Source organism: Vigna umbellata, chromosome 1 (genome assembly GCF_029865625.1).
Source record: "Vigna umbellata cultivar VRB3 chromosome 1, Vumbellata_1.0, whole genome shotgun sequence".
NCBI classification, from domain to species: domain Eukaryota; kingdom Viridiplantae; phylum Streptophyta; class Magnoliopsida; order Fabales; family Fabaceae; genus Vigna; species Vigna umbellata.
Window position 1 is genome coordinate 86,256,192 of NC_142165.1, and position 21,417 is coordinate 86,277,608.

A 21,417-nucleotide genomic window follows, 5' to 3' on the forward strand; every position below is an offset into this window, starting at 1 on the left:
CAGAAGTTCAGATATTTTAACTTTTTTATAAAAATAGTTTCGTATCAAATTATTTTTTCTCATTTTAAATATTTTTATTTATTATTTAATTTTTTAATATCAACTTTCAATCTCAATTAATATTGGAATTTCATTTTTAAGACATAAAGTGTATGTATTTTGATACTTAATAGTGGAATATATTATATTTTCTTAACTGGGACTTTTAAAAAATAATTTAATTAATATTTAAAACATATATTAGTTAAACATATACTTATCCCAGATCGCACTGCATTATGATGCCTAAACGTTTATGTACGATAAAAACTTAAATTGTTAATATTTATCCACATACTAAGCTCTTTAATTACGATTGCGACAATAGCACAATTTATTTTTCTATCCAGATATTCTTTTACTTTTCTTACGTCGCATCTTACAACGTATTCTTCACCTTAAATTCAAGTCAAGATTAATGCAATTATCAAATCCAATAATAGAATATCACAGTAAGAAAACATTGTAAATTGTGAAAAATAAAGATACGCAAACATAAAGTTATAGAAACATTTGATACTTCAATATTAAATTGCAAAAGGATAGCACAGCCATCACTTGCGTACCCAGAACAAGATCCAAAATTCATATTCACCATCCTTTTTGTACCAGACATTAACCAAAAAGAAATAAGGATAAAAAGCAATATGAACTTCGGATACTTATTTAGTTTTCCTATTGAGTGCGATAAACTAACTATGCATTCAAAGGAGTGCACGAACAACTTACAGAAATCGCTCCCCATTGGATGAGAAAAATATGAGATGCAACATGATTGCCTCTTAATGATCAAATATTGAAGGTTACCTTTGGCTTTGGTACTCTACTTCCATGATGCTTTACTCACGCAAGGTAGATACCCCAAGTCACTTGTTACATTGTACTAAATGAGCGAAAGTGTTTTCAATCTCTGTTAAATTGGATATACAATCTGGTGGTTACCAGAGCTCAATGTCTGCTAAGGATACAACACTACATACAAGCATAACAGATCATACAGCCAGCTTCATCAACCTGAACTATGTTTCCATCGGTGCAGCACAGGGAGCCAAAGTTCTAGAAGGAAGGGGAACACCACCTCCTCTCACTGATAAAGGAGGACCTCTTACTGAGTTGGCTCTGCTGACAAGATTGGAGTCAAGAAATACAACTACAACTGTGATGTCATCGTGGAAATGCCTGCGGACACCACGATCAATTTTCTTCAAATCAGAGTACCTCATCTCTCTCTTTTTAGCTGCTTCCTGCAAAGCAGCTTTGATGAGCCTTCGAGCAATTCCCTGCAAAACATAAAAGCATGTAATGCCCGCATCTCACTTTCACTCTTTGGTGCTACTATTAAGTGTTTGATCTCTTAAGATATATTCAAAATTGTGCATTGTAAGCAATTTAAGTCACAGCTTTTGAGCATATACAAAATACATCCAATCGATTTTAAAACCAATGGCTGCAAGCAGTAGCATTTACATGAGAGCAAGTTGGCATGATGGTAATCTAAATGAAAACGGTGATGACATAAAAGTGCATGGAAACCATGGTAAGAAATCAAGCACTAAATGCTCCAACAGAGTACATGAATCAACTATTTGAAACTTAATGAAACAACTAGGGGTATGTAAGTTATGACCGGACAAAACCACAGTAACTAAGGAATGAAAAAACATAAAACAAAATAGAAACGACCATATTGTACATTTATCTTACATTCTGTGGGCTGTTTTGAACTATATCAACAGCATCTTGATTGCTAAGGTGTTCCCAAAGACCATCAGAAGCAAATATGAGAAATTGATCGTGCGATTGAAGTTCATGAACAGAAATTGATGGGTCGGAGCTCAAAATTGGCCTCCTAAAGCCATCCCGTACACGAAACTTGGCATACAGTGGCTCCTTGTTGAATTCAGCCTTTTTTAGGTATACATCGCCAATGGATCTAGAAATCTGCAACATAAAAATTTCATAACTATATGGTCATGTTTGGTCTAGTTCTTCTCCTTATAAGAATAAAGGCAAACACATTTTCTAGAAATCTCTTAAAAAGATCAAGTAGCTTAATTTTATAAAGGAAAAGGAAAACAAGTAGCATTTTAATTGCATGGTCAGGTAGGCAGCTTTGGTGTAAGATGTTTGTACACTGCACGGAATTCCTTAAAATAGGTAGTCTTTTCCTCTGCTTATTTATTGTAAAGGTTTCGAAGGTTGATAGTTTTTTTGTAAAATACAAAAATTAAAAAAAAATTGAAACGTTCACTTCTTGCTATATTTTTTTGTTTATTTCACTGCAGTATGATTCTAGAATTTTATCAATTACTACATTCTCCACAACTTTATGCAATGAGATCATTCTGTTCACAGATATTTCCAATGTGTTCCTAGGTCAGAGTTGAGTAGATTCAAGACTTGTGGACAAGTATTTGATGGATCACCAACCAATGAGGATAAATTCCTGGACTTAGTTTAGTTTTTTATTTGTTGTAGTACGAGTTGGTTTGATGATGATCAATCTTGTTTAGTCATAAATTGCCCATGATAGAACTATTAATTGGAAGAGTGATCATAGCTTCTTAACATCTAAACAGAACCAAAGCACATTTTCTCTCTTGATGTGTTAATTTGTTCTTTATCATTTCAAAAAGCTAAGAAGATTCATTTAAATAATCAAATTTTTAAGAGATTAAATCAAGTATCTGTTTCAACTTGTTCTCAATTAATTCAATCACAAGCAATATCTTATTTGTTTCAATCGATTAAACTTAATACCAATTCATTAAATTGTCTTTGTTGAAAACCTAGAATAGGAGACACATAATTTAATGATCAACCTTTGAAAAAAATCGAATAGAACAGAAAAATAATTGATTAAATCAGAAAAGTAATTGATTAATATTTGAAATAATCTTATTTACCTTTTAAAGACATGACTTCATTTTAAGACATTTTTTTTCAAGGACACTCAGGACAAAACTTGATAGATAAAATTTTTTGTTTTCAGAATCAACAAGTTAGAAATCATTGTGGAGTCTTTTTATCTCAAGATAAATAAGTGATCATCACCAACTCATGTAGCCAAGTCTTGTCAGTTACAAATTCAAGAAATCAGCAGATATTGTCCTTAAATTTTTGTTTTTATCTTTGAAGGTTTTGTAATTCTCAAGATAGGGTGTCTCAAGGTTGTTGTAGCAAGCTTCTACAAAGAGGGTTATCAACTCATCTCGTAGATCTCAAGAGATTTGGATGTTATTGTTTCTTTTTGTAAACATTGAAAATTAGTGTGATCTCAATCTTGTTGGAGTGGGAAACTGGTAGTAGCTCTCAGTGGTAAAGAGTGAAATAGTGTATATTCTTACTTTTATCCCCTCTCATCTTAAAATTACTGCAACAAATTGAATTGCAAATTCATTCATTGCGTAATTACATATTAGATAGGAGAGCTGATGAAGGCTACCAGATCTTAATAGACAACGTTTCTTTTTGTAAGAAAACGTTTACAAGAATTTGCAAAAAGGGTTAAAATCTTGTTTCAAATCTAGCTACACAGCAGAACAGTGATGATATTAGGTCAAGGAGGATGGTATAACTCTAACACCAAGTTGAAATTACAGAATGTTCGTTTGATATGAAGAAGACACAAAAAAGAACATATCTAATTGATATTCGTATGATATGATAGGTTAGTGGTCCCTCCTGCATTATCTTATCCAACAACCAGAAAATTGAATTTTTTTTAAAATAAGGCAGAATTCTATCAAAATTTTCATGATTTTTTAAAGTTTTGTAGCATTAATTTATTAGGGGGGGAAATCAACAATTCGTAATTATTTTACTAGCCTAAGTCAAGTGTTCGTGTAGCACAAGCCCTGCCAAGAATATACTAATATAACAAAACTCAGCAACACAATAATAATCCTAATATTGTACATACTATATATATATATACACACACACACACACACACAAGAGTACAGGCAATATTTCTACCAAAAGAAGATCATAGGTGATGCTTTTATATCTTAACTACGGTAATAGTATGACAATTCTTCATACCAGTGAATGGGCTGCACATGGCTACAATATAAACTATGATTAAAACAGAGCATATTACTTCAATCTCTCATTTAATTGGTTAAAATTACAAGAACATTTTTTAGTCCTTGCAAAAAAGTAAGAATAAAACATTACTCGCACCTTTAATTTATAAATAATTTAATATCCTAATTATCTGGTAAAAATAGATTCATTCGCAAAGAGGGTAAATATAATACCTCAATAAAAATTATTTAACTAATTAAAGGAGATGCTTTTACCAAAAGATTAAAATATATTTTTCCAGTTATGACAAGATTTAGGGTTTTGCCTTTAAGCAAATCACCTTTCCAACCTCATCAGTAAATTAAAAAAGCATGTTAACAACAAAGAAAAATGACTTAAAATGAAACGTAAATAAATAAATAATAAAATGAGACCATAACTCATGTACAGGACAGCAAAGCCTATACAATAGGACCAACTGTGAAGAGTCAGTCTACATATTGCATAATCCAAAAACTTACAAAGAGTCATCATAATCACAGATGACATAATTTAGATATGCATATATCTAAAACGGTACAGGAAAAACGCAATGAATTAATGAATCACATCAGGTTTTTAATAGACTGCAGAATTAAATTAAATTTCCACTTCAAAAAAACAGATGGAAGAATTTGGGAAAGATGCGGATTACCTTGTCTTTAAAAATAAAAAAATAAACTAATCACCAAGATTCACATGTAAAACTTACCTGTATGAGACCCTTCACCCGCCATACGTTGTGTTTTAGAACCACAATTTTTGAGTCATCAGGATGCAAAGAATGCATCTCCTGTCGCACAGATTCTATGCCCACATTATGCTCAGACGAAAGCTGGATGGCCAAAACTTCCCCAGTCGCTCTGACAACCCGCCCAAGCACAGCACGGGAATCGCCAAGGTTAGCAATGTAGAGGATACCACCACAAATCACACCAACCAAACAACAAGATCCCACAGCAGCAATTTGGGGGTTCATAGGCCACTGTTTAGTAACCACTGACAAAAAACCTTCTTCTGTGGCTTGGTATGCCTTCCGAATAACCTCCACTGACATGGACTTCTGCTCGGACGCAAATCCTTAAAAAAACATGAACAGGTCAATACAAATGTTCACAAGTAACATTGAGTAATGAATTGAACTGAAAGGACAACTTATATGCACTTTTACTGTTCTCCTATCAAAATTAGATTTTCACCTCTGTAATTTGCATAATCCTTTTAGTGCAAACCTTTATTACGCCGATTACCAAGGTGAACCTCTAATTCTATTTGGAGAACAACAAGAACACCAACAACAGAACTTAATCTAAGTTTTGCCCAAACTGAAATTCATAGATGCTCCCTAGAGCAAGACAATATTTTTACTCCACGCTATTGAAAATGTACCACATCAATTTATGGGGCCATCAACATCACCACATTAACTACATTCTAACAGCTATAGCCAACAACCTGATGCGATACACATTCAACGGCGTTGAGCACCTGTGAATCTCACTAAAAAATGGAGAGAGACCATAAAAAATAAAAGGCCATTACGTTTAAGATGCTGGAAGAGATGATCACAAACGTAGCGTGACGTCTCAGGTCCACCGTGGCCATCATACACACCAACAAAGGTACCGTAAGGACCAGTCTCAAGCAAGCTAAGAGGACCAGACTCAATCTGGCTCTGATCCTCAAGCAAGTTGTTGGCCTGAACAACAGCCATCGAGTATTCACCAAACAAGTGCTGCCCGGCATCCTTGTACCACAGCAGCCCGTCCTTCCGCCCCGTAACCTCGGAACCCTTGCCGTCGGAGGATCTTCGCCGCCAGCAGGCAGTCAGAAAGTCCATCAACCTTGATAGCATCCCTCATTTCACCCCAAAACAACCTCCAATTCCTTCACATCCACAAACGGATGCTCCAACCCCACCCCCACAAAACCTGCCTCACCTATGTTACATAAATAATATTAAAAATAATAATAAGAAGAAGAAGAAGAATATATCTATGATATGGTTACCACTGAATTTGAAAGTCAAACATGAAAATCCGAGAAATTGAAGCGGTGAATTTCACAGGAAGCCCCTGGAAACAGAAATAGAAGAAAACATAACTAAGCATAAAGAAGAAAGAAGAGAATAAAGAAAAAAAAATAAAAGAAGAAAAGAAGAAAAGAAGAAAAGAGAGTTGTTGAAAAGAGCAATACTAGGTTAGAGAGGGAACAGAGGAAAGGTTACGTGATGCAAGAACGTTAGATCTACAGATCGAAGAAAGGGAAGTGTGTGGTGATAGGGTTTTGTAGTGAGTTGACGCGTTTTTCAGTTTGGGGGTGGTGATGATGTAGAATAGAGGATAGGGAAAAGGAGAAAGGAGAAAGGGAGAAAAGGGCTTAATGATGAGTGATCGGTGGTAGTGGTGGTGGTGGTGGTGGGAGTGAGTGAAGGATGATGACTGACCTCAAACTCAAAAACACTTTCCTTTTCTTTCTTTCTTCTATTATCTACTCTGCTCTTTCTCGACACACACCGAAGAAAAAGGGTAATCCACACCAACTAACTCTCCCTGAATTTTGTGAATATTACACACCCGTCAATTTCTCCCCATTTTTTCATTTACTTCTCCTTTTTCTTTAAGCCAGTTTATTTATGCACCATAAACTAATTAATCACACCATTAAGTTTATGCTGACTTTTACCTTCCAATTTATACTTCTTCACCAATTATTACTTACTTTATTTTTCAAAAATCAATCACTAAATTAATCAATTTTCTAAGACAAAATAAATCAAATACAACCTAACGTTTTAAAAAATATATTTTAAATGACGTCTCAATAAATGCTATAGACTACCAAAAAAAAGTTTGTTAATTCTTAATTACATTAAATAATGGTAGAAAATGTTATAAACTAGCTGAAAACTATCGGTACTGTGAGAAGGTTTTCTTGTTGCTGGAATAAAGATATGTGTCTCATAAAATATTGATAAGTGTGATCTAGGAAAAACTATACCGCAAAATAACTTTTGTATTCATTTTCTTAGACAACTTATATATATATATATATATATATATATATATATATATATATATATATATATATATATATATATATATAATTTCTGTATTTGTTTTATTTATGTTATTATATTTTTTTAATTCGCATGTTATTATAACTTGTTATATAGTTATCAAATATATATTAATATTAAAAAATATATATGTTGGTGCCTATAATTTAATACACAACATATAAATAGTTATGAATATTAATACAGAATATATATTAATATCTTTTATGTAATATATATATATAATATTTATAATAGAGATTAATAATTTTATATACAAATTTTTTTCTTCAATGACAGTTAAAAAGATTTTTTAATTTGAATTTAAAATAAATTGGAATTAGAGAATATTTTCATATTCATTTAGGGGCTATTATATTATCAAGTGATCTCTTAACTTTTTACCACACCTATTATGTTTTCATATTCAGTAGATGTGATTCCTGGGAATCAGGAATTAGGTTTTAAAGCGTAGTGACGTAATTAACTTTTTTGTTAAGTAAAGTATCTTTAAATGTGTATACGAATTCTTATTGTCTTTCATAAACATGGATTTTTTATAAAAATACATAGACATATTTATAAAGAAACCATATGATTATATATTTTAATAATTATTTAAGTTAATCTTATGTAAAAAAAATGTAGAGATAAAGGAGTAGTGAAATTTTATCTAATTTCATAAAAGTAACACAGATCAGTTTTAAAAGATAAAAGAAAAGACGAAGATTTAACCAATAATAAAATATTGCCTATCCTCTTCTAAGATGGATCTAACAATAAAAACAAGAAGGAACAGAAGATCATAAAGTAAAAATAGTGAAGAAAACGGAAAGTTACATGCGTAGCCATCTTCTTCCGTTTCCTTCTCTTATTTCCCATCAATTTTCCTCCGAACCCTAACCCTAACGCAAAGCCTTAAGCACTCTCCATCCGATCCCTTCCTTGAGCGCAACACTAAGATAATCCATTCCAAATTGGACTCAATTCGCGGCAAAACCCTACCACATTTAGATTCCGCGAACCCTGATTTCCGATGGGAGGAGACCCCCTCCCTCTGCCGCCGTCATCCTCTGGAGATGACGGCGACCCTTTCGGCACCTGGTACGGTAACATCGACTACCTGCTGAACATCTCGGCGATCGGCTCCGCCTGCTGCCTCCTGATCTTTCTCTTCGTCAAACTCCGCAGCGACCACCGTCGCATGCCGGGGCCCACCGCCCTCGCCTCCAAGCTCCTCGCCGTCTGGCACGCCACCGGCCGCGAAATCGCCCGCCACTGCGGCGCTGACGCCGCACAGTTCCTCCTCATTGAGGGCGGCAGCTGCGCCCTCCTCCTCTCTCTCTCTGTGCTCGCCGTCACCGTCCTCCTGCCGCTCAACCTCTCCGCCGGCACCGCCGTAATCGACGACGGCTTCTCCAGAACCACGATCACGAACATCGAGAAGGGCTCCTCTCTTCTCTGGATTCACTTCCTCTTCGTCGTTGTCGTGGTGGTTTTGGTCCACTTCGGGATTTCCGCCACCCAGGAGCGTTTGAGGATTACGAGGTTCAGGGACGGGTACGGTAATTTGAGTGATCCTACCTCGAATTCCACTGCAATATTCACTATTATGGTCCAGGGTTTGCCGAAAATTATAGCCGCTGACAGGGTAGTGTTGCACGAGTATTTTCAGTATAGGTATCCGGGGAAGGTTTATAAGGTTATTGCCCCAATGGATTTGTGTGCTTTAGATGATTTAGCCAATGAATTGTTGCGTGTGAGGGATGAGATTTCGTGGCTCGTGGCCAGGATAGACTCTCGGCTTTTGCCGGACGATGAGCGTGGCGGCGGTATCTCCCAAACCGGATTGTGGGGTTCGATGGTTTGTTTTTGGAAATGGTTGAAGGGTTTTTGTGTTGATTTTATGGGGAGGTTTGGTTATAGTGATGAGGAGAGGTTGAGAAAGTTGCAGGAGCAGAGGGCTGAGTTGGAGAGTGAGTTGGCTGATTATAAAGAAGGGCGTGCGCCTGGTGCTGGTGTTGCGTTCGTTATGTTCAGGGATGTGTATACTGCTAATAAGGCTGTTCAGGATTTTCAGAATGAGAAGAGGAGGAGAATTGGAAAGTTTTTTTCTGTGATGGAGTTGCGGTTGCGGCGGAACCAGTGGAAGGTTGAGAGGGCTCCCTTGGCCAGTGACATTTACTGGAAGAACATGGGGACGCCGAGGATGTCGCTCAAGTTGCGGCGGGTGTTTGTGAACACTTGTTTGTTGTTAATGCTTTTGTTCTTCAGCTCACCCCTAGCGGTGATCACTGCTGCTAAGAGTGCTGGGAGGATTATTAATGCTGAAGCTATGGATAATGCGCAGCTGTGGTTGGCTTGGGTGCAAAGCTCTAGCTGGCTAGGAAGTATTATATTTCAATTTTTACCCAACGTGATCATATTTGTTAGCATGTACATAGTGATCCCTTCTGCTCTTTCGTATCTCTCGAAGTTTGAACGGCATTTGACAGTGTCTGGGGAGCAGAGGGCTGCACTGTTGAAGATGGTTTGCTTCTTCCTTGTGAATCTCATTCTCTTAAGGGGTTTGGTGGAATCGTCGTTAGAGAGTACCATCTTGAAGATGGGTCGTTGCTATTTGGATGGAGAAGACTGCAAGAGGATTGAGCAGTATATGAGTGCATCGTTTTTGTCCAAGTCATGCCTTTCATCACTTGCATTTCTGATCACAAGCACTTTCTTGGGGATTTCTTATGATCTGTTGGCACCCATTCCTTGGATTAAAAGAAACCTTCAGAAGTTTCGAAAGAATGACATGCTTCAATTGGTGCCAGAACAAAGTGAAGAATACCCGTTAGAACATCAGGACATAGATAGTAGTCTTCAGAGACCACTAATGCACGACAATGCTTATGACATTGCCAATGGGGATAATGTTGAGGGACAAGATCTTTTTGTTTATCCAATTACTGGAAGCTCACCTGCTCCCAAACAGACATTTGATTTTGCACAGTATTATGCCTTTAATTTGACAATTTTTGCCCTGACTCTGGTATATTGCTCATTTAATCCTCTTGTGGTCCCTGTTGGTGCTGTATATTTTGGGTATAGATATGTGGTTGACAAGTACAATTTTCTGTTTGTCTATCGAGTTCGTGGCTTCCCTGCCGGCAATGATGGTAGATTAATGGATACTGTAATATGCATCATGCGTTTCTGTGTTGATCTGTTCCTCCTTGCCATGCTCCTATTCTTTTCAGCTCGAGGGGACTCCACAAAGTTGCAAGCTGTATTCACTCTTGGGTTACTAGTCATGTATAAATTACTGCCTTCAAGTAATGATAGTATACAACCAACACTTTTGGAGGGCATTCAAACAGTCGACCACGTTGTTGATACTAGGCCCATCGATTATGAGGCATATTCACAGCCCAGGTTTGATTGGGATACCTCCCAAAGGTAACTCAGACTTCGATATGCATTACTTGATGTCATATAAAGATGTATCTCTTCCCAAACCAGTACGTAACTTGGAAAAAAAAATAGTGGTGAGGGATGGGGACAGAGGGCACGCAGGGATAGGAAGAAATAGGAAGAGGTTTCTGGCAACTACTGTTCATAATTTGTTGTAACACTCATTGATCACACTTCATTCTTCTCTACCACTTCTTCCCTAATTCAAAAGCTTGGCCAGGATGTTAATATGTAGAATGTACCGTATGATTTTTTTTTGTGAAGTACGTAGCTTTCTAGTTTCTGCAAATTTGAGTTTGTGATATGATACCATTTTTAGAAAGTAGGTCTCGAAATAATAGGAAAAATTGGTTGGAATGTCGGACTTATTTTCGTTAGAAAAGGAGCATGTTGCTTAGGGAAAGCGGTTCTGGTCCCATTACCACCGCCTACTTGCTAAGAAAATGAAAGCGAAAGGCAAATAATGCCTCGTTTTTAAAAAGTATTTTTTAATAGCTTAGTATTATTTAGATGACAGACTCATGCATATTGTTTACTGGAACGTTCCTTTTTAAATAGAATTTACGGGTTTTTTGTGTATCATTTTTTCCTAATTCGTCCGATATTTTCTTTGAACAGAGTAGAGAACTATCCAAGTTTTCAGAACCGATTGGTCATTGAAATGTTCGTATAACAACTAATCAAAGTTTAGTAGTTTAAATGTGTTTAAATTAGTATTGAAAAAATTACTATTATATTTTTCAGAGATTAACAATATGTGGAAATTAAAATCAAAGTTTAGTAGTATCGATTTAGGGTAGAAATTTTTTTTCAAATTTTCAATACTGTGACAGCCTGTATAGTTGGATGTTCCTTCTAGATTTCCTGTATAGTTGGATGTTCCTTCTAGATTTCAAAATGTGTGTTTTTTATTTTTCGTTAGTTTATGTTTTTTTGTAAAAATATTTCAAATACTTATATTTTGAATTTTTATAACTTTTTGTGGGAGCTTTTGATGATGTAGTTAATCAATGAAAGAAATCAATGAGCATTTGTGTAAAATAAAAGAAAAATTACCTATGTTAGATTGCTGAAAACTTGATCTTATAAGAAGAGTTTGAGCAAAGAAGAAGCAAAGCGAAAGTGAAGAAAAGTGCTTGGTTATTCTATTAACAGGAGAAAAAGGACTATATGATTTCAGTTCTACTAAGAACGGTTGTCTTTCGAAAAAGTAAAAAAAAAATATTTTTAGTGAAAATTTTGAAATTTGTTTCAATTTTTTTATTCTTCAATTAGAAATATAACCAACGCATAAAGATTTGATGGCACCGGTTTTCAAAATAACCGAGGACAGAGTTATCAATTGAAAAAATATCACTGTCTTTTTTATGCTTCGGTTTCGTAACAATATAACTTCAATTTTATTTTTAACCGTAATCTATATATTTTCGAAAATTACAAAAATGTTACCTCACTTTCACTTTCTTATGCTTTCATTTGTGAGAATCGAAACGTAATAGACACGGTTTTTTTTTAACTAGTGAACAAAAGCAAATTCCAACCTGATTTATACAATCTTCTCGTAAACAAAAACTTCAACAAACTACATTCACAACAAAGATTTCATCTCACAAAAGCAGATTCCATATAACTGAAATAAATGATGAAGAAACGAAATTATATTAAAAAAACAAAAGGAAAAACAAATGAAATGTGTCCCGATTATTAATAGCCACACAATAAAATTCAAATGAACATAAAAACACCATACAATGAGAATGAAATCTGAGCGACCAAAGTCAACAGAAAAACACTAAATTTCAAAATAGTATGAAAATGATAACTTTACCCTCAATTCTCCATCTTCCTGAATCCTCCTCTAACTAAAAAATGTAGAGAACGCTTTACATGTCAAATGAATTTGACATGTAAGAAAATATAACTGTGTCAACGTATTGATACTAAAGTAAATGTGCATGCTCTCTTTAACATTTAACATACAATTTTAACAAAAAACATTTGGATTGAAGTGAGAGTAGAAAAAGAAAGAGAAAAGGAATGAAAAGTGAAGCTTTTTAAAACAACAATTTAACTTATATAATTTGGATATCAAATTAGTAATTTACTCTCCAGCACACTACTAAAGACACTCAACATATCAAAACATACATATTATCAAGATAAAATAAGTATCCTAAATATTATTACAAACTGTTAATATAAAATGAACTCATAAATTATTGGTTGTAAACGAGTTCTACGTTTCGTAAATTTGAATTATATATTGTATTATAAATTTGAATTTCATTTTTAAATGGGAACATTTTAATGAGTTACTTTCCCAGATATTAAGCAACATATCCAATTTTCCAATACTTTTAAATATCATTAAAATGTTCCCATTTTAAACGAGTTCAATATTACATTTTAATTAATTTCCATATTACTTTTAATTTAGTTTAAATGGTAATTAATTGTATTAAGTTAAAGATATTTTTATTGTTTAGTTAAAATAAATTTAAGGACTATTATAGGCCTAAAATTATAATGACTTGCTCCACACTTTCAAATACCCAACCATTATCTAAAAAAATGTTTCTAATATCTCTTTATCTCTATTTATATATACATAACTGTTTTTCTCTATCAAGCTCTCTGTCCAATATTTATCACTAAACTAATAATTTTTAAGAAATTATCATTAAGTTAAAATAAATTTGTAGAATAATATAAACTATTTAACATAAATTAAAAATATAATTCATAGACTAAAAAATATTTATTTATCATAAACGTAAGTTATATGAAAGTAAAACATATTTTGTACAACACACGCCAAATACTAATTAAAACGCGTTTAATAATTCAATTTGGGATTGAAAAAGGAAGGTTGCATTTAAATGTATTGATTATTAACTTTTGTTCAAGCCACTAGTTATTTCAAATAGAAAGTAGATATTTATTAATGAAATAAATAAAAAGTAGTTATAATGAATAATATAAGTAGTTAGATTAAATGCATAAAGATGGTAAGTGATAGCTGTCTAGGGTAGATGAGATGACTGTAAAATGTTGAATTGTACTAAAATAAAGAGAAAAAATGATGCAGTTTAGTAATTTAAGAGAGAAAATGAATGGTTTGAAGTGTGACGTTGGAAAGGATGTCATAGTCAAAGAACGATGCTATATTCACTAAGAACCAAACAAGTGCAAATATTTCTTCATAGTTGAGCATGTTTTGAATCTGAATCCATCGTATTGTGACATGGAACTTTCTCTCTGAAATGTGTGGCTATACTTTCAATGTAACTGATACTCTCACTATAACCAATTCAACAAGAGGATAAATAGGTTGAATGGCGCGAGTCACAGGTCATGATTTGCTCTTTTCTTTCACTTCTAAATAACTTCCATTGTTCTTCATCACTTAGGTCAGAACATGCAGCATCATCATCATCAACCAGTGAAAAGCAACCTTGCTGATTTAGGCACAGAAAGAAAAAGGGTTGAATCACAACCCCTCTGTCCAAAGCCCAGAAAGCTCTCACCTTCCATACCTGAATTCCTCAGGCCAATTAAGTGTAACAAACACAGGTTTTATTCACTTTCCATCATAAAATCAATGCCAACAACACCTCATTTAATGCTGACTTTTCCTTCCTTTTGTTTTTCTTTTCATCTGTTATTCTTCTCGCCAGTCATTCAAATGTCGATAATGGAAGCCAAGTTCTCGATATGATCTCCGAAAAGGTTTGGATTTTCTTAAATTAATGGAAATAAAAAAGTGATTGGTCTGAGCAATTAGATCAGATATACAGCGTTGTGATGGTGGTTAGTGAATGTTGTTAATCCAGAATGCAGATGCGAGGGAATTCCTATGCAATGGATGCTTGCCTTGTTGTTATTATGGCTCTCCTCCACGCAGAACGGAAAATCCATTGGTTCATGACGTGCAGTTTCTTCACCAAGTTGAAGTTGTTTCACCATTAGCACGAGCCAAACTCTCGGATAAATTTGGTTTCATCTCTGCTTCCCCTATGTGAATCACAAAAGATGGGAAGAAAAGTAGCCATGCAAGATAAGGGTTTACACAAATTTTCATAGTGTAGAAGTAACATTTAAGGGAATGACGTAGGTAATTGAGGATAATTAGTCTCTAAATATACATGTTCTTAAGGTTGAATATGTAAATAGTTATTGTTCCAAAGAGGTATGTTGTGAACTAGATCTTTTGAGATAAACATTTTAAAGATATGTAATTCTGAACTGCAACACACATAATATCGCAAATGTGATATTGATCTTAATGTTTATCTCACCCGAGTTAAGGTTCAAACAATTACTATATAGTCTAAATTTGTTGGGTAATATGGTGATTTTGTTATATACACCATACACATAAATTAGGTAGGTTTTATTAGGATTGTTGTTTTGTAAGTTGTTATTGTTTTATTAAACTTTTAATATATCTTTTATGTTTACATAAATTAAGAGTTTGCATGTTTTAATGTTTTGTTTGGATCCCAGGATGAATTTGAGGTAGGAAAAAAACAATAAATTTGAAGAGAAAAAGAAATGCAAGATATTACTTGAATTAAGGGAAAATAGTAAAAAAATGTGAGAAAATGAAAAAAAAATTATGAAAAATTGTGAATAAATTAATTGATGTGGATGATAAAAAAGAATTATTTTGAATGTAAGATCATCCAATTATCTTTATAATATAAATTTTTATTGTTTTTATTATCTATTTTATTATTATTATTATTATTATTTATATTATATAATTATAAAACCAATTATATATATATATATATATATATATATATATATAAAAGAATCAGATAATCAATTTTTATATATATGAGTAGGATTTCAAAATTGATTTTTCATTTTGAGAATTGGTTCTCTCAAACAATTATTACCAAGAATGAATTATTATCATTTTAAAAAATTGATTCTCTTGTGATCAGAACTTCTATATAAGTACGCATTACATGAGTTTTCTTTTTTGTTTCATCTCCTTATCCATCGTAGACCCTTCATCCATTCCCTCTCCTTAAATCCAATTGCATCAAAGAACAAACACAAAAGAAATAGATAAAGAAAAAATTTATTTGATACCAAAAACATTTGACAATCCACTGAAAAGTAAAATGATCATAAAAAAAAAGTAAAGTTGGGTATTTATAAAAAAAAATTAAAAAATAGTAAATAATAATATAAAGTGGATGTAAAAAAAATTGAATGTGAAAATATATATTTTTATGAATAAATATACATAAACTCTATTTTAAAGGAAATTCCATGATGGGATTTTTGAAACTGAAAAAGTTATTTACCTAAAAAAAGTTCTCTTCCATTTTTGGAAAAACCATATTCATAAAACTCATAATAAAATGACATTTTTAATGGGAATGCTAATTACAGTGTATTGTTATAGAATTGTTTGAGCAAGTTGAAGCTTGCGATGGCGTATATTTATAGAAACAAAAACGGAACAGAGGAGCCGCCATTGGAGAGCTGGGCAGCGTTAAAAAGTGAAAGCGCGGTGGTGGGACCCACTCACATGGCTCTGGCATTTTCATATAATAAAGCACTCACTCACTCACCCACTCATACATAGACATCATCACACAGTGACCAAAAACGACCCTGTTTCGATCCAAGATCTCAGTCACGTCACACCAAGATCTTCTCTTGTTCCGCCACGCCAAACCCTAGGCTCCACCGAGCAATGCGGGGTTTATCGGGAGAGGGTTAGCGTAGAGGACCCAAACGAAGAAAATGCTCGCTTTCGTTTTCGTCGTTGTTGTCACCTTCATCTCCCTCTGGGAGTTTTGCCAGTGCCACGACCACGTTTACACGTTCACCATGCACCACCGCCACTCCGAACCCGTCAGAAAGTGGTCCCATGCCGCCGCCGGAATCCCCCCTCCTCCCGAAAAGGGCACCGTCGAGTACTACGCTGAGTTGGCCGACCGCGACCGCTTCCTCCGCGGCCGCAAACTCTCTCAGATCGACGCCGGTCTCGCTTTCTCCGATGGCAACTCCACCTTCCGCATCAGCTCCCTCGGATTGTACTTTTCTTCTCTTTGATTCTTCTATTGTCATTATTTAAAGGTTTATTTTTCAAGATTTTAATTTAAATACAATCTCTTCCTACTCTTTTCTAACCATAAAATGATAGGAAGATTTAATAATTGTGTTAAAACGGTTTTTAATTCGTTGATAATGTGAGAATTAGTGTATGAATAGTTGAAAATTAGATTCTTCTTTTAATTTAAATTGATTAATAATTTCTTTATAATAATTTAGTTATCAGTTTAATGAAGAGACAATGGCTTAAGGTTTGAATTTTGAAGGAGAGAAATTACTATTTAGATGTGAATAATGTTTGAGTTTGACCATTCTTTGTTAATGATTTCGGTGATGTTACGAATTTTTGTCAGTAATGTTTTTTCTTGGAGATTGGTTCCTGGTTTTCTTTAACTTTTTCTTTTTCTTCTGGAGATTCATACAGTTTGCATTATACGACAGTTGAAATAGGGACACCGGGAGTGAAGTTCATGGTGGCGCTTGATACCGGAAGTGACCTGTTCTGGGTACCTTGTGATTGCACAAGATGTGCTGCTACTGATAGCCCAGCCTTTGCTTCGGCCTTTGCTTCGGTATGTTTTATTTTCCTTTTTTTTTTTGTGACTGAAATGAAGTTTTTCCTATAGTATATTGTTGTTGATTATAGGGGTTTTCTCTAATTGGCTATAGTTATTTTAAGGGCATGTTGCAAGAAGGGCACTTCTTTTAACATTGCATTGAATAAATGATTTTATTATTAGATGAAATGTATCTAGGTCCCATTCAATTACCTGGGCCACACTGTATTTAGTGAGGTTCTCATGTGATCCACCCCAGTAAATGACATTTCTGGCTTTCTTTTTCCCCCTTTTATTCCTCGAGTGAAAAACATTTTTAACATTAAGTGCTAGCTTTCTAATATGTGGAAGATGGTTCTTACGTTCTAGATATGCAAGTCTTGTGTCTTGTCGCCTGCTTTGTTTCTCAATTAAAAACGTTGTTTTTGCAGGATTTTGACCTTCAAATATACAATCCTAATGGATCTTCAACTAGCAAGAAGGTTACTTGTAACAACAGTCTGTGCATGCACCGCAGTCAATGCCCCGGGACATTCAGCAACTGCCCCTACATGGTCTCTTATGTCTCTGCTGAAACGTCTACATCAGGAATACTAGTGGAAGACGTTCTGCACTTGACAAAAGATGATAATCACCATGACCTTGTTGAGGCAAATGTCATATTTGGGTCAGTTTCCTTCGTTGTTAAATTACCAAAACTAATCAATGCTACACTTATCTGAGTAATTTTAATTTATGTGTTGCAGATGCGGACAAATTCAGAGTGGATCGTTCTTAGATGTTGCTGCTCCCAACGGTTTGTTTGGGCTAGGTATGGAGAAAATATCAGTTCCTAGCATGTTATCTAGAGAAGGATTTACAGCAGATTCATTCTCCATGTGTTTTGGGAGTGATGGCATTGGAAGGATAAGTTTTGGGGACAAGGGAAGTTTTGATCAAGACGAGACTCCGTTTAATCTGAATCCATCACAGTAAGTGGTAATTCCCTGTTACTTGCCTCCGATTGTATGAAATTAAAGTAACATTAATTGAATGCAAAGATTGCTTACTTCTCCTATGCTTGGATACATCTTTGCAGCCCTACCTATAACGTCACAGTCACTCAAGTCCGTGTAGGAACAACTCTAATTGATGTGGAATTCACGGCTCTTTTTGATTCTGGGACCTCTTTCACATATTTGGTTGATCCAACTTATACGAGACTTACTGAGAGTGTAAGCACTTGAAGTACTAAAATGGGATAAAATATCCTTACATTCAGCTAGATTTTTCATCGTGGCCAAAACTTACCAAAGTTTTTATATTGCAGTTTCATTCCCAAGTACATGACAGGCGGCGGCCATCAGATTCAAGAATCCCTTTTGAATATTGCTATGACATGAGGTCATAAAACTATTGGAATATTATTTAATATTATTAATTGTTTTTCTTTCAAGTTCTAAGTATTCTTTCTTATGATGGACAGTCCTGATGCAAACACTAGCCTGATTCCTAGTGTAAGTTTAACTATGGGAGGTGGAAGCCATTTTGCTGTTTATGATCCAATAATTATTATCTCTACTCAGGTGTTACTTCCTGCTGGATTATTCTTCAAAATAAGTATCCAACAATTGTGTTAACTTTGAGGATATACGTATAACTAACATGATGTTCCTTCCCTTGCCATTTTACAGAGCGAACTTGTATATTGTCTAGCAGTTGTCAAAAGTTCCGAACTAAATATAATTGGACGTAAGTCTCTTCTACTTTTTGAATATTTCAGGGCTGTATGTTCTTTATGAACCAGAAGTCAATTAAATACCCCTGGGGACAAGTATTACTTTAAATTAAATCAAACTAAATAAGAATGCGTCTTGTTAACAACTTGGTGTCTTGTGTCAGTGCACCATTTCTTCCTTTTTATCTTTCAAAATTCCAATGATGCATGCATTCTTTATATGTTTATTTTCCAGTCCATAATTCTAAATGATCATAATGATTGTTTACACCTCAGCTTCTGATGTTTATTGCAGAAAACTTCATGACTGGCTACCGTGTGGTATTTGACCGAGAAAAACTCGTATTGGGATGGAAGAAATTTGATTGTCAGTGTTTATTTTCTTCTTGTGCTTACGATTCCTCTATGCTAAATTTTGTAGCCATACTTTAATGCCTAAGAAACAAATGCTCACACTTTGAGCCCTAAACAGGTTATGACATTGAGGATCGCAATGCCATCCCTATAAGACCACACTCACACGCAGATGTACCTCCTGCTGTCGCTGCTGGGCTTGGTCACTACCCTGCCACGGATTCATCCACAAAGTCCAAATACAACTCTCAGAGGTCAACTGCATCATCACCATCTTCACATTATAGCCATACTTCACTTCCAACTTTACTGGGATTTCTTGTGTTCTGTTTTGTTTATATTCCATAATCATTCATTTGTATGGGGCCAGTGGTAGTTTTTGATCCTACGTTGATATAAGAGTATGTTGATATAGTCCAGTCACGGAGAATTTATGTATGAATTTTACTCACGCTATAAAACCACATTGTAAATCAGTAAATGGCATTTGCATTGTATTTTCCCTTCCCAATTGTTATTCTGTTACTTGTCGAAGGAGGAGAACATATATATACTTTCATAGTTTAGCTAGGAAGGAACATTTGAGTCCATCCAGCAAGGAACAATTGTGATGGCGTGTAAAGTAGATGGTTTTATTTCAACATCAATCCACGAGGGCATGTTTCTGATCCGCAAGCTGGGACAGAACACCTAATCCTCATTACTTTTATTCTACCGAACCTGTGATCCGTCTCTATCAATGTTTTCAGATTCCACTATATTTTTCCATGCATGTTTATTTTGAAGGGGCTGAAAAGATAAAAGATTGGGATCAAAAAAGAAAGGGAGGGGTTTTTTTAATTGATTCTGTTGACGAGATGGATCCCTATAAAGTTGTACTAATTATAAAAATTTTAGAAGTAAATCTTTCTTTATTCTCAAATAATGAAAAGTACAATGACAAAAATCGACCATCATTGAATGGATTTCTTTGTGCACGGGTATAGAACCATAATAAATTAGTTATCTCAATTTCTTCTATGTATTCAAAATATTTAATTGTGGAAACCGGTTTTCAATGCTCCTTTTGCGATATTTTCTGAAAAAGAAATACAAAAAAATAGATAAAAATTGAAGTATCCAATGGTAGATTGTGAGTGATTTAACTAATATGATAGATTAAAAAAATTAATAAATAAATAAAATAAGATTATTAAATTGTCATTAATGTTAAAAATAATATAAAATGTTATTTAAATTAGTTAGATTTATTTTATAAAATATTTTAATGAATGAAATTTTAAAAAAAATTATATAATAAATAAAAAATATAATATATTTGGCAACACATTGCAAATTAAATGTTTAGATATTAAATATTTTTGTGGTAAATATAAAATGATTTATGAAATATACATCTAAAAATTATTTTTTGTTAATCCTCTTCAATTGTTTAGAAGTAATTTTTGACTTGTAAAACTTTTTTTTTTCAGATTACTCAATTCGAAAAGAAAAAAAAATGAAAATTTATTTATATGCAGGTGAGGGAGAAATTTATGGAGGTGCTGGAAGAAGCTTCCTTCAGCCCACTAAAATGCAGATTTGTGGGTAGTACAGCAAGCCCACTTTGTATTTCATGCTAATTCCTATTAAATAAATTATATATTTAAGAATCATTTAATTAAAATTAATTTGAATTTTAAATATTAACACATCTTTAAAATATTCAGTTTCATGATTTTGAAGAAAATAATTATTTTTGGCAACATGATCAATATAACTCTCTAAGGCTTTGTTCTTTTGAGTAGATTTGAGGGAGTGAATTTGAGGGGATTTGAGAGAATTTGGAAATAAATTTTTTTGTCCGTTTATTTGAGTGAATTTGGAGGTAAATGAGAGTGAATTTGGAAATAAATTTTTTTAATTTGTCACGTCAATACAATTCTATATTAATTCTCACAAATTTTATTTTCAAATTCACTCTCATTTACCTCCAAATTCATTCAAATAAACGACAAAAAAATTTATCTTCAAATCCCCTCAAATTCACTCCCTCAAATCCACTCAAAAGAACAAGGCCTAAGCGAGATGTATCTTTTCAGTTGTCACGT

The 21,417-nt window shown here is 33.9% G+C and overlaps 4 protein-coding genes across 11 annotated transcripts; 3 read left to right on the forward strand and 1 right to left on the reverse strand.

The window, feature by feature from the left end:
* Positions 1–764: 764 nt before the first annotated feature.
* On the reverse strand, positions 765–6,644 carry LOC124837203 (putative protein phosphatase 2C 46). 6 transcript variants are annotated; one of them, XM_047312507.2, is made up of 6 exons: positions 6,554–6,644; positions 6,118–6,182; positions 5,650–6,047; positions 4,820–5,187; positions 1,744–1,980; positions 765–1,319 (listed from the first exon to the last, which is right to left on the reverse strand). In XM_047312507.2, the coding sequence occupies exons 3-6, from the start codon at positions 5,960–5,962 to the stop codon at positions 1,059–1,061; spliced, it is 1,179 nt and encodes a 392-aa protein (XP_047168463.1). In that variant the 5' UTR covers positions 5,963–6,047; positions 6,118–6,182; positions 6,554–6,644; the 3' UTR covers positions 765–1,058. The 6 variants fall into 6 exon arrangements, with proteins under 6 accessions (XP_047168463.1, XP_087960702.1, XP_087960701.1 ...); XM_088104576.1 differs by having other exon boundaries at positions 5,650–6,038; positions 6,554–6,629; XM_088104575.1 differs by having other exon boundaries at positions 5,650–6,038; positions 6,335–6,627.
* A 1,320-nt stretch (positions 6,645–7,964) lies between these two features.
* LOC124837182 (early-responsive to dehydration stress protein (ERD4)) lies at positions 7,965–10,910 on the forward strand. Its single transcript, XM_047312475.2, has one exon. The coding sequence runs from the start codon at positions 8,202–8,204 to the stop codon at positions 10,608–10,610; it is 2,409 nt and encodes an 802-aa protein (XP_047168431.1). The 5' UTR covers positions 7,965–8,201; the 3' UTR covers positions 10,611–10,910.
* Positions 10,911–14,024: 3,114 nt separating this feature from the next.
* LOC148206672 (uncharacterized) lies at positions 14,025–14,736 on the forward strand. Its single transcript, XM_088115670.1, has 3 exons — positions 14,025–14,194; positions 14,299–14,350; positions 14,455–14,736. Exons 1-3 carry the CDS (start codon positions 14,040–14,042, stop codon positions 14,641–14,643), a joined length of 396 nt encoding a protein of 131 aa, XP_087971796.1. The 5' UTR covers positions 14,025–14,039; the 3' UTR covers positions 14,644–14,736.
* Positions 14,737–16,113: 1,377 nt separating this feature from the next.
* On the forward strand, positions 16,114–19,838 carry LOC124837194 (Eukaryotic aspartyl protease family protein). Of its 3 annotated transcripts, none has more exons than XM_047312490.2 (10): positions 16,114–16,680; positions 17,114–17,271; positions 17,688–17,923; positions 18,003–18,227; positions 18,335–18,470; positions 18,566–18,639; positions 18,722–18,821; positions 18,930–18,987; positions 19,269–19,340; positions 19,446–19,838. In XM_047312490.2, exons 1-10 carry the CDS (start codon positions 16,515–16,517, stop codon positions 19,673–19,675), a joined length of 1,455 nt encoding a protein of 484 aa, XP_047168446.1. In that variant the 5' UTR covers positions 16,114–16,514; the 3' UTR covers positions 19,676–19,838. The 3 variants fall into 3 exon arrangements, with proteins under 3 accessions (XP_047168446.1, XP_047168447.1, XP_047168445.2); XM_047312491.2 differs by having other exon boundaries at positions 16,115–16,680; positions 17,141–17,271; XM_047312489.2 differs by having other exon boundaries at positions 16,116–16,680; positions 17,124–17,271.
* Positions 19,839–21,417: the final 1,579 nt, after the last annotated feature.